Source organism: Cynoglossus semilaevis, chromosome 3, assembly GCF_000523025.1.
Source record: "Cynoglossus semilaevis isolate Cse_v1.0 chromosome 3, Cse_v1.0, whole genome shotgun sequence".
Lineage (NCBI taxonomy): Eukaryota > Metazoa > Chordata > Actinopteri > Pleuronectiformes > Cynoglossidae > Cynoglossus > Cynoglossus semilaevis.
In genome coordinates this window covers 11,610,536-11,621,702 of record NC_024309.1, presented here as the reverse complement: position 1 = coordinate 11,621,702, position 11,167 = coordinate 11,610,536, and the positions used below count along the sequence as shown (strand labels likewise).

The window sequence follows — 11,167 nt, the reverse complement described above, 5'->3', positions numbered from 1 at the left end:
ACTGTACTGACTGATACTGTACTGACTGGTACTGTACTGACTGGTACTGTGTTTGTGTGTGTTTTTCAGGCAGGAAATGAAGCAGTTAGCCAGTGCCCTGGATGAAGAGAAGAAGCTTCGTATAAGTTTACAAGTAAGACCGAAACAGATGTGTCAGTTTTGTTTTTGTGGCTGAGAGTTGAGAGGCTAACGTTACCAATAACTGACGTACATTTGGTCATTCCCATAAAAGTAATGCATCGATTTTACAGCGATGGTGAAGTTGTACATTTAGGCGAATGCAAACTGAATATCTGGTGTGTTTCTGCCCGTTCTGCCATCAGTTGGAAGTGGAGCACATAAAGAAGAACCTGATGAAATAAAGACTGAAGCTTCCACACTCTAATCACTCAGACACTGTCGCCAACACGAAGTGTGTGCCAAAACATCAACAACCAAGAAATCAGCATCACAGAGTCAGACGCCGTCACTTCCAGCACCGCCTTATCCTCTGTTTACATCTCTCTTTTTTTGTGTGCGTGAAAAAGGCCCCTCTCCTCAGTTTGCGCTCATCTCAACGGAGCTTGCTGTGCCACCGGTACTGTTATGACCACAGCTCGTCACTGGGAGTCGCCACTGAGACCTCACTGGTACTTTTTTGTTTCTAATCATGAAGGAACATTGGGACTCAACCTCAAGTTCCTTCGGTTGATCCAGAAAACTACTTTTCTCTGTCCAACTCTGTGGCCTCTGCATCGCGTTTTTTGTTTGTTTTTCACCCGCGTATGAACCACCGGTTTGGACCTGCACAATGAGGCCGTCTGGACCAGTACTGACTCCACCAGACTGGGCCGAGGTAACAGACTACAGCCCAAACTTTAAGGCACATCATTAACAAAATTGAAGTTGGGGTCTTTAACTCTGTAGCCTGGTTGGTTCAGAAAACCTCAGTGCTGTGTCCACTCTGTGGCCTCTGCCTCTATAAAACATGTGTGTGTGTGTGTGTGTGTGTGTGTTTGTCCAGCCCTGTGAGGACTGTTGTGAGGATCGATTTCTACTTACAGTTTATGATATAGAGTTGTTGCCCAGAGTGATGAGTCACACCGTTGTCCGCCACTAGATGTCTGATGTTTCTGTTGTACACCGCAGGCAGGTGAAATGGAAGCATCTTCTCTTAGCTCTGTTCTGATGGTCTTATTTCTTTGCACTGCCGGCATCTAGAATGAATAAATCTGTAATAAGTTAACAACGAAAACATTTCATTCTATTTTAAAAAGTACAAGAACTAAATCAATCATATTCATACTTGAATTTATGGTTTTTAGTATAAAGCAGGTGAGACATTTTGAGGTCACTGCTGTGCTGATCAAATCTCTCCCCAAAACTCCAAACAAAACGTTTTCACAGACCACTGTTCTCTGCGATGTTCTAAACTTGGAAAGATGGTTTTGTTTTTGGTCCTCACAGGTGAAGGATGATGTTGGTGCACGTATGGCAATGTGTGCAAGTTATAGTTTGTTTGTTTTTTGCCTCCTTTCATACACATCTGTGCACAAAGTTAATGGCAACCCATCACTGTGGCCTTCCCGCTTGACTCTTTTAAAAAATCTTTTTTTTCTTTTCTGACATATGACAACGAGAAACCTGCTACAACTGAGGCTACAAGTTGTCTTCTTGACTTTGTCCTGTCTCACCAGGATAGTGATAATTATATATATAAATATATATATACTTTTATATTTCAGTGTAATAAAGATGCTATTATCTACTGTACATGTGCCTTTTATTTTGAAGAGAACTGAAAAGTCTGGACCCAGTACTCATGTGTACTGTAGTGAACAACAGCAGGATAACGAAAAACAATAAAACAAAAAAATTTGCTAAATATAAAATATATCGAAAACACATATATGTCTATATGTGTATATTTATGTTATACATATAAAATATTCAGAAGGTAAAGTGGAGCATGGAGGAATTTCTATGAAAATGTAATTAAATAGAATAAATAAATAGAAATACTTCTGATAAGCCACTAGGAGTGTGTGGTGGTGTGTGTACCTGCAGCAACCCTGCCCTTTGCTAGGATGGTGTGTATCCCTTTGCTCGATAGGGTTTTATAATTTCATGGTTAGTTAGATATTTGGGTTAGTTGTTGGAGTTACATTTTAGACAGATTTAGATAAAACAGTCATGTTAATATCAGACATTCATATTTTAATAAATTATATTAGGAAATTTCTCTGAGGCTCAAAACAAAAATTTCACGACATGTTCTTTAAAAAAAAATTAAACATTTTGATGGCTTAAAAAAACAGACTTGTATCATTTTTTTATTTGATTTGTTTTAATTTAAAAATAACTAATTAATCCAAACAAAACCACAACAGTAACTGATGTGAATGAGAGCAGGACAGTTGTTAAAAAACAAAACATAAGCGCTCCTGTCACATGTCCTTCAGGGGGCAGTGTTCTTCTTAGCCATCTTGCTTTTCATCACTTCCATGTCTGTATCAACTGAGGAAACAGTGGCGTGAGTCCTGGTCTGAGCCGTGTGTGTCACATGACTGATTCTGATCACTTCCTGTTTTTGATGAAGAAAAAAAATGTTGCCACAAAAGCAGAAGCGAAAAAAAGGAGCAGATGACGTCTCCCAGATGTCAGTGACCGGAGCTGATGTTGTTCTGGTGTCATGAGGTAGCACTAGTGTTAAGCATGTGTCAGGGGGCGGAGCCTATGTCCATGTGTTGCTCCTCTGCTGCCATGGCAGCAGCCTGCAGCGTCTCTGTGTCGCTCTGTAGTGGATTCATCTGCTTCCTCTCATTGTGCATGTTGTTCTCATGTCGCTTAAGATCTGACGCCTGAAATAACAGAGGGACAGTAAACACAGCGACACCAAGAAGTAACACACACACTGGTGTTTGGACAGTATTAATACAGTGATTATGACCTTGGCAAAGGCTTTAGTGCAGGATTGGCAAACAAACGGTTTCTCTCCTCTGTGTCTCCTCTCATGATCCTTCAGGTGAGACTTGTGTTTGAAAGCCTAAGAGAGAGGTGAGGTCAAAACGTGAGGAACGGGGCGGAGCCCTGGAAGGACAACTCTGACATTGACAAAATCTTTAATATCAAAGCTACAAGCCGGTTTCATGGCAACGCGCGGCAGACGCGATATTGACGATTTTTTGACACGCAAAGGGCGTGGGGTGAAAAAATGTCACATCATGCTCTGTGTAAATGCATCGTCATGCAGACAGACAGGTGTTAGGCAGACAGACAGACTTACCTTATCACACATCTGGCAGGAGAACGGTCTCTCGTTGCTATGAACGCGCTCGTGTTTTTTCAAATCTGGAGCTCGAATGAACGACTTCCCACAAACGTCACATCTGTACGGTTTGAAGCCCGTGTGGATCTTCAAGTGCTCTGAACACACACAGTCAACAAACACAACTCTGTCACTCTTACTCCAGTTATACAGCAAGTAGTAAAGTGCGTGCGCTTGTTTTTACCTTTCAGGTGAGCGTGTGTGGTGAAAGCTTTGGTGCAGATCTCACAGGCAAAAGGTCTCTCTGCTGAATGAAGCTTCTCGTGCTTCCTGCAGAAACAACACACACACACACACAACAGGCGTTAGTTCGTTTTGCATGTTAAGTGCCAGTGTTTGTGTGTGTGTGTGTGTGTGTGCGTACCGACCTCAGTCTGCTCTCATCCAGGAAAGTCTTCCCACACACCTGACAGCTCAATTGTTCTCTGTGTCCGTACAGCAAATATTCAAACTTCATATCGGTGCTTGTCGTCGTCCAACCAGGCGGCTGCTCGTCCTTGACTCCGCCCATACTGTCTGTAAATGTTAGTGTCTGAGTGCTGTGATGATCTGAACCAAGGTCTTTAGGCTCCGCCTCCATCTCTGTTACCACATCCTGGTCATAACAGGTCACCTGCTGACATCAGTGGTTGGTTACTTCCTGTACAGCATACGAATGCACATGTGTGTGTGTGTGTCTGCATGTGTGTGTATACTCATACCTTGTGCACGTCGTCATTAGTCAGTTCTTTCAGAATAGCTTCCTGGACTCGAAGTGAAGCGCTGGGAGATTTATCCAGCTCCTGATTGGCTGATGCTTCCACAAGGTCATCAGTGCCCGTGTCATCGTGTTCCCCGAGCACCTGGACATAAACAGAATCCTGTTGGTGATCAGCTGGTATTAATGAGAGACATCATTGGTCGGTGAGGTCAGCCATCGGTGTTACCTCAGAATCTGCAGCGAGTTGGGCTTCAGGCGGCAGCGCCATTTTCACAATGTCGTAGGGAAACTTGTCCTTCTCTTCTGCTGACATGTCTCGTTTCTGAAGACGGGCAGAGATCTTTTTTTATTCATTTAACACATTTTTAGCAACTGTGTGATAAATTTTGTTTATTTATGCGACATTACCTGGGAGCAAAGTTTGTCCAGGAATCGGATGCCGAGTATCTGACCTGATGACATCATCAGATTGACATCTCTCTTCTTGACGGAGATTTTGGCCGTGTACATGTAGTTCAACACTTCCTCAAAGATGTCGGAGCGAATGAAGTCAATCTCGATGACCGACGAGTTGTCCACCTAAACACGCACATTTGGAAGGAGCATGAAGCAGTGATCCGGTGATACCAGTTCATCAGTCTGTGGACTTTCACTCTTTCAATTACTGTACTTCACATTTGTGTGTGAGTAACCTCGTGTTTCTTGAAAAGCTTCTTGAAGTAGTGGGAGCACGCAGCGAGGACACAGCGGTGAGCACGAAACTTGACATCTTCCACCACGACAGCGATGTCGCAGTGTTCGCCCTCCAGACGCTGCTCGTTCAGAAGTTTCAGGAAGATGCTCTTATGTTCATCGTCAACGTACTTGACTGTCTCTGCCATCTGTGAACGTAAAAGGTGATGTGATGCCCATGTCATCCTCAGAACTTTAACAATGTCTTGTTTTAACTATCAAAAATTCTTTGACTGTCAAATAACAATGCTTTAATATCTTGTTTTAACTATCAAAAATTCATTATTTGACTGTCAAATAACAATGCTTTAATCATTAATTATCATCAGGGTCATAATATTTATCAATAATCATTTATCTCAAATCAATAGTCACCATTAACCAAGTGGTTGTACGCTGACTGTTAATCAAGATATCAAGTTATTATTAAAACCTTCAATATTTATCAGTTAACATCAATAACAGCTAATAATAAACTGCAATGTGCATACATAAATATGCAATCATTTTAGGGATACATAAATATCAATCATCTGTAATAATTATCAGTAAACTACGAAAAAATATGTCATCAGTAACATTTCATGTATAATATATCAATATGAGTCATCAGTAACATTTCATGTATAATATTCAATCATTATTATCAACATCACTGCCCACCTAAACAGGTGTTTTCTCCCTTGTATCTCGAGAACAGTCGTGGATTACGTCACTTAAACAGAATGTGTCACTGAACACATTTTATATGATGACGTCGTTTAACCTCCAGCTTCTGTTATGACATCGCTGGTGACTACGTCACTGAACCCCAGTTTTTGTTGTGAACATCTGACAGCAGTTCATGTCTCCTCAACATCGGACACGCGCTTGAATGCGCATACACATCAAGGTTGCCTCTGGATAAACGGAGTCACATGCTAGCCATTTAGCGTCACGCTAAAAGAGAAACTTTAAGCTTTTCTGTAGGAAACAGAACGCCCAGAAAGGTCGCGGAGACATTGGTTTGAGGCTGGACCCAGGGCCGATTCTTTTCGATCTAATCTTAGTCGGAGTTGGGGGTTTTAACGAGCCAGTAGAAATAGTAGTCGCGGATAGCGTTTGCCAGAAGCAGCTAATATGCTCATTTAAAACAGGAGTCCGCAGGAAAGAATTACAGGTGGAAACAAACCACGGTGTAGTAATATGTTTACCGGTAAACGAATACCCCGTTGAAATGCTAATGAAATGTGACATGACAAATGTGATTATTCGATTTCTATGTGCTCGAGCGGACTGTCAGAACAGAGGGGTCTGTAGTTAAATGGCGGACACCTTATCTTTCTATGTTCTCTTTCACTCAAAATGGCGTTTGTGTTTTCTCACCCTCAACCCGCTTCACTAATAATTACTACTGTCGACCAGACTGGGAACGGGGCCGCGTACCTCGCCGTCCCCGACCACGACACACAAGCACGCGGGCGGCGGCGGGGACACAGACGAGACGGAGCTCGAGTCTCCATGAACGGCTCGAGAGCGCGCAGGCATCCCCGCGGAAACGAGGCCGGGCCCGCGGCGGCAGTTGAGCGCGGCACCGGCGAAGTGGCTCTTACCTTCACTCAGGCCGTAAGGGCTGCGTCCCACCGGGTGTCCGTCTGTTGGAAGGGAACAGGGCTTAGTCCGGGTATTGTTGTTGTTGTTGATGAGGACGAGCACTAAGCGGAAGGCACGCACACTCTGCAAGAGCACGCAGGAAGCGCGCCAAGCATCATCCGATGACTACTACGCATGCGCAAGACCCGTTTGATAGTAGAGGACCAATGTTGACCCGCATACCTGTTTACATGACGGTCACCTGTATTTGTCAACATTATCCGTTTCTGTTCATCTGTTGCAAAACATGTGTTGCTTGACACAGACTAGAATAAAAGGAAACAAACAAGTTGTTTCCCAGTGTGTTTGTTTTCCCTAATTCCCCTTTTAATGAGCCAAGATTGTCTCTTAATAAATGTCTGTAGACATTTTCCATATTTTAAATAACATAGTGAAAATAATTTATTCAAATGACACCTTTAACAACAAATGCTAATAAGCTTTCTCACATGTTGGATTTTATGCTCTTTTGAAATGTATCAAAGCTGCTCCTGTATTCCTATGAGCTAAAAACAACAGTTTTTTCCTGAACTTTGTTGTGTAAAACACAGAGGTAAAATTATGGTTCACAATTAAATTTGGGAAATTCACTTGGAAACAAAAATGTGCTATAAAAGGCAGAATGTTTTTATTGAACCGGGAGGCACAAGGTAGAAACCCAGGCAGATATATCACAATATAAAAGCCATTCCATGATTGGATAACATCTTTAAAGGCAAGAAACATGAAAAAATAAACTTAGCTTTGTGGATTCTTTTTTTTTTTTCATTTCTAAACTTATTTTCTAAGCTATAATCCCCAGGATTAACAGCAGGACTGCCAATGCTAGTGCTGGGGATTGGACATCAAGGACTACACTACCCAGAAACCCCAGAGTATATATTTGATAAAGATATTTATCTATCAGTGTTGACCATATGTAACCATCGATGTGATATTGGAATAGCTTCTACAGGAGTTGCTGTCCATCCGTTGTCAGGTGACTGTGGAGCAACCAATCACAGCAGCTCGTACTGTCGCAGGTGCATGCGCTGTATGATGTCACGACAGTCGTTGAAAACACGGCGAATGTTCTCAGTGTCGACAGCACAGGTGAAGTGAGGGTAACAGTGATGTTTGCTGTCGCCACTTGCTGTGCTGATCCTCTTGAAGAGACACCAGAGTCAGAACATCAGCCAGTTTGACAATGTTATTTGAAAAATGTCAGAACAATTTACTGTTGTCTTAAATTATCATTTTTACCAGGAACTCATCTCTGATGAAGAACTTGGCTCGAGTCACTTTAGGATCTTCATCGGCGTCTGGGACAGCTGCAAACACATTTAAATAAAAAAAGTATGAATTCAACTTACAATACTTACAATTACAGTAGACAGTATAATGTGAACTATAAAAATCATATTTGTTTTTGTGGATCAGTACCATCTGTAGGAACTTGGTAATTGGTGTATTCTGGAAAGTAATCCTCTAATTTGGATTTTCCTGCCAGAATCTTATCAGCCAGGACGTCCTGTTTATTCAGGAACAAAATCACTGAGATGGTCTTCAGAAACCTGCAGCCAATCACAGAGCAGAGAAAAGTAAGTTCTACATCCACAGCCAATGATATAGAAAGAGGTGAAAACAGACGGCCAATGACAGAGAAGAGTTAGCTGCAGACAGTCACAGAAAAAAGAAACCTAAAAAACAGTTAGTGTGTAGAGCATAAACTGCAGCCAGTCACAAAGCAAAGAAAATTACAGCCAATCAGCACTTGGCAGGCCTCAGTTGCCCCACCTGTTGGTCCAGATAGACCTGAACAGATCTAGAGATTCTCGAAGGCGATTTGTGGAGTTGTCTTCTCTGATGACCATGTTGTAGCTGCTGCTAGCCGCCACAAAGATGATGGCTGTAACATCTACACAGATGCACGGGTGTTCACTTACTCCATGATGACATCATCACATCAAATCATTTCTACTCACTGATTAGCGAGGTTAATTCTTACCATTAAAGCACTGGATCCACTTCCTGCGTTCGTCCCTCTGTCCGCCTACATCGAACATGCTGACACACAAAATGAGGTCAATAGGTCACAGAACATCCAATGAAAACACTAAGATAGGTTATCATGGGAGTGGACGGCACTCACTGGAAGTTGACCTTGTCCACCTGAAACCTAGTCTCAAAAATACCAGACGTCAAAACCCTGCAACGCAGCAAATCCTGTGAAAAGATGAAGACGATCAGGAAGTACACAGACCGAGGATTCACCCTGACGTTGGTGATCGGTGGCTTTCTTACCTGGTCGGTTGGTGTGTAGTCCGACCTCCTAACAAAGTCTAACCTGTCCAGGAAACTAAAACACACACACACAAAATAGTATGACGCCCACAGCAACTAGTAGACGTAGTAGACGGTTTTGACAAAATCGACCTCACTTTAAAAACAATTTAAGGTTATTAAAATACAGACACTGCTGCCTCGTGTGGTCGGTTTGAGTCACTGAGGAAAATTTAAGTACATTTCCAACACTTATTCCCTCAAATATTTTACTTCAACAAGTATGTGCTTCCTTACTATTGAGCACAGTCAATCAGTTGATATTCGTTGGCGCGCTCGAAACACGCTTTAATGCCACTGTCCTCCCAGAGCTGGTGAGTATGCTCGAAGAACTCCTAACAGACAAGGAGACACAGACAGAACATTAGAAGGTCATGGGTCCAACTGGCTGAAATAAAAAAAAAGATCAGCACTGACTTGTTTGGTCTGTGAATAACAGGCGTAAACATTTAAATAACAGCATCAAGTCAACCAATGAGCCACAGTGGTAGAGACAACATAAACATAAAGAGAGAGAGAGAGAGACAGAGACAGAAAAGAGGCGCAGAGGGACGCTTGTTTTGTGTCTGTGCGTCGTCCTGAGGGACAAAGACGATTGTTTAATGAGGCCTCAGGCGACACACACGCTCACATACACACGCATACATTTCATCATGTCATTAACATCATTAAAACAAACAAGCTCTTAACGACTCTCCTGGTGATGCCATCAAGGAACAGTAAGAATCACATGACCACACACCTGAAACGATTCATGACAGGTGAGACAGCACGGTCACTTCCTGTCCATCCAGCAGTGATGACATCACCCCTACACATGCATAACCCAGGTATCTAAGTACAGTAATGTGTGTGTGTGTGTGTGTGTGTGTGTGTAACCTCTGTGTATTCAAAATCAGACAGCGGCGCGATGCTCCTGATGTAGTCAACTCTGAACTGGTTGCCAGGGTTACCAACGGGAATAGGTGGAATCAGTGTGCTCATGGCTGACACGATGGTCTGAAAATCAGCAAAACACACACACACATGTACACACAGTCAGTAGGACGAGCTGCTGTAGAGCCATTCTTCAAGAAACTGTGACATACCACAATGGCATCTTTCACATTTTTCCTGATGTCTTGAGCCTTCTCCTGTTTTTCCCTGATATAAAAAAAGACAGTGAGGTATTGTCATGTACTTATCAATTGCAAACTGCAAAACTCAACAGGATGTAGACACCAGGGGGAGTCCTGCTTGTTGACGTACAACTGGTTTGCTTACTGAAAATAAACAACAAATATTGAACTTAACTCAAGGCTAGCATTTAGCTCTGATAGATCAGCTTACAAGCAATTAGCCTTAACATTAGCATCAAGGTATTTTTATTTGCTGAGCAGATATTCTAGGAGACACCTTTTACATTATTATTTATTCTAGGGGTTCAGAATTTGAACTTTGACAGTGGCCAATTATGCACACGTCTGGGGAGTGCTGCTAGCTTAGCCTTAGCTCCAGAAGAGCAGCTGCCTTAGAATCAGTCTCTGAGGGGTAGATAGCCTTACACCAGTCCTCGGGGGGGAATTTAGCTTAGCATAAACCCCAGGGGAGGACTTTTGAGTATAAAATAAACACTAACAACATAACAACCAGTTAAGTTTCCTTAAAAGTGTTTCTGAATTTGAAGGATAATGTAGCATTTAAAAATACTGTGCGGTTTTGTAATACACCATCTTCATAATGGAGCTTTTTTCTGGATCCTTAATGAGTTTAAAATGTTTGTCTTTTTTAAACTAAAGTAACAGTTTCAACGTACTCATCGTTGAATCCATCAACGTGAAGAATCCTCATCTGCTTCACAATGGTGCTTTTACCAGATTCTCCTGCACCTGCAGAAAAAAACATTCAGATGGAGAGATGGACACGTAAGAGCAGGGCAGGTATGAGACGGAGGGACAGAGAGGGAGACACTCAGTCTTACCCAGCAGCAGAAGTCTATGTGTAGCTTTGTAGGCCTGTCTCTCCTTCTGTAACTGTCTCTCGATCTTCTTGTTTGCTTCTCTGTTTGCCTTTTCAGCCAGACGTTCTTCTTCTGTCTTTCCTCCCAGACAGCCCATCACTCCTGTCCATTAACAACCACACCAGCAATAACTTCAGGACTTCAGTAAAAGGCGGCAGCAGCAGGTTCAGCTTTGGGTTCAGAGCTCACTGACCTGATCACTGACCTTCACGTCTCAGCCCGTTCACATCTGTGTCGTGTCATCAAAGTCCACAACAAACACGAAGCGACAAAACTAAATCACAGCGGCTCCTAAACCAATCAGCATCCAGTTCTTCTGCCCAGGTCCAGATTGAAATCCAGAGTTAAGTCCAGTGTAAGGTCCAGTTCTCCTGCTGGTGTTCTTTGTTCTGTGGAAGTGAGAGGAACACCTGAGTTGTCTCACTCTCCTGCTCCTCCTCCTCCCTCCAGTCTGACTGCTCCTCATTAGCTTCCC

The 11,167-nt window shown here is 42.7% G+C and overlaps 3 protein-coding genes across 5 annotated transcripts in view; 1 reads left to right on the top strand and 2 right to left on the bottom strand.

The window, feature by feature from the left end:
* sh3kbp1 (SH3-domain kinase binding protein 1) overlaps positions 1-1,752 on the top strand; it is a 29,694-nt gene extending 27,942 nt beyond the window's left edge. For both annotated transcript variants that reach the window (XM_008308091.3, XM_008308089.3), the window contains 2 exons: positions 70-133; positions 324-1,752. In XM_008308091.3, the coding sequence (XP_008306313.1) occupies positions 70-133; positions 324-362 (103 nt within the window). In that variant the 3' untranslated portion in view covers positions 363-1,752. The remainder of the gene's footprint in view (positions 1-69; positions 134-323) is intronic.
* Positions 1,498-6,530, bottom strand: zbtb14 (zinc finger and BTB domain containing 14). 2 transcript variants are annotated; one of them, XM_008308096.3, is made up of 10 exons: positions 6,332-6,530; positions 4,700-4,888; positions 4,416-4,586; positions 4,234-4,329; positions 4,009-4,149; positions 3,676-3,920; positions 3,492-3,577; positions 3,266-3,405; positions 2,930-3,025; positions 1,498-2,840 (listed from the first exon to the last, which is right to left on the bottom strand). In XM_008308096.3, the coding sequence occupies exons 2-10, from the start codon at positions 4,886-4,888 to the stop codon at positions 2,700-2,702; spliced, it is 1,305 nt and encodes a 434-aa protein (XP_008306318.1). In that variant the 5' UTR covers positions 6,332-6,530; the 3' UTR covers positions 1,498-2,699. The 2 variants fall into 2 exon arrangements, with proteins under 2 accessions (XP_008306318.1, XP_008306319.1); XM_008308097.3 differs by lacking the exon at positions 6,332-6,530 and adding an exon at positions 5,403-5,518.
* A 324-nt stretch (positions 6,531-6,854) lies between these two features.
* gnal (guanine nucleotide binding protein (G protein), alpha activating activity polypeptide, olfactory type) lies at positions 6,855-11,160 on the bottom strand. Its single transcript, XM_008308098.2, has 12 exons — positions 10,654-11,160; positions 10,489-10,561; positions 9,782-9,836; positions 9,573-9,692; positions 8,931-9,028; positions 8,655-8,709; positions 8,503-8,576; positions 8,359-8,417; positions 8,148-8,268; positions 7,794-7,924; positions 7,614-7,681; positions 6,855-7,516 (listed from the first exon to the last, which is right to left on the bottom strand). The coding sequence occupies exons 1-12, from the start codon at positions 10,787-10,789 to the stop codon at positions 7,370-7,372; spliced, it is 1,137 nt and encodes a 378-aa protein (XP_008306320.1). The 5' UTR covers positions 10,790-11,160; the 3' UTR covers positions 6,855-7,369.
* Positions 11,161-11,167: the final 7 nt, after the last annotated feature.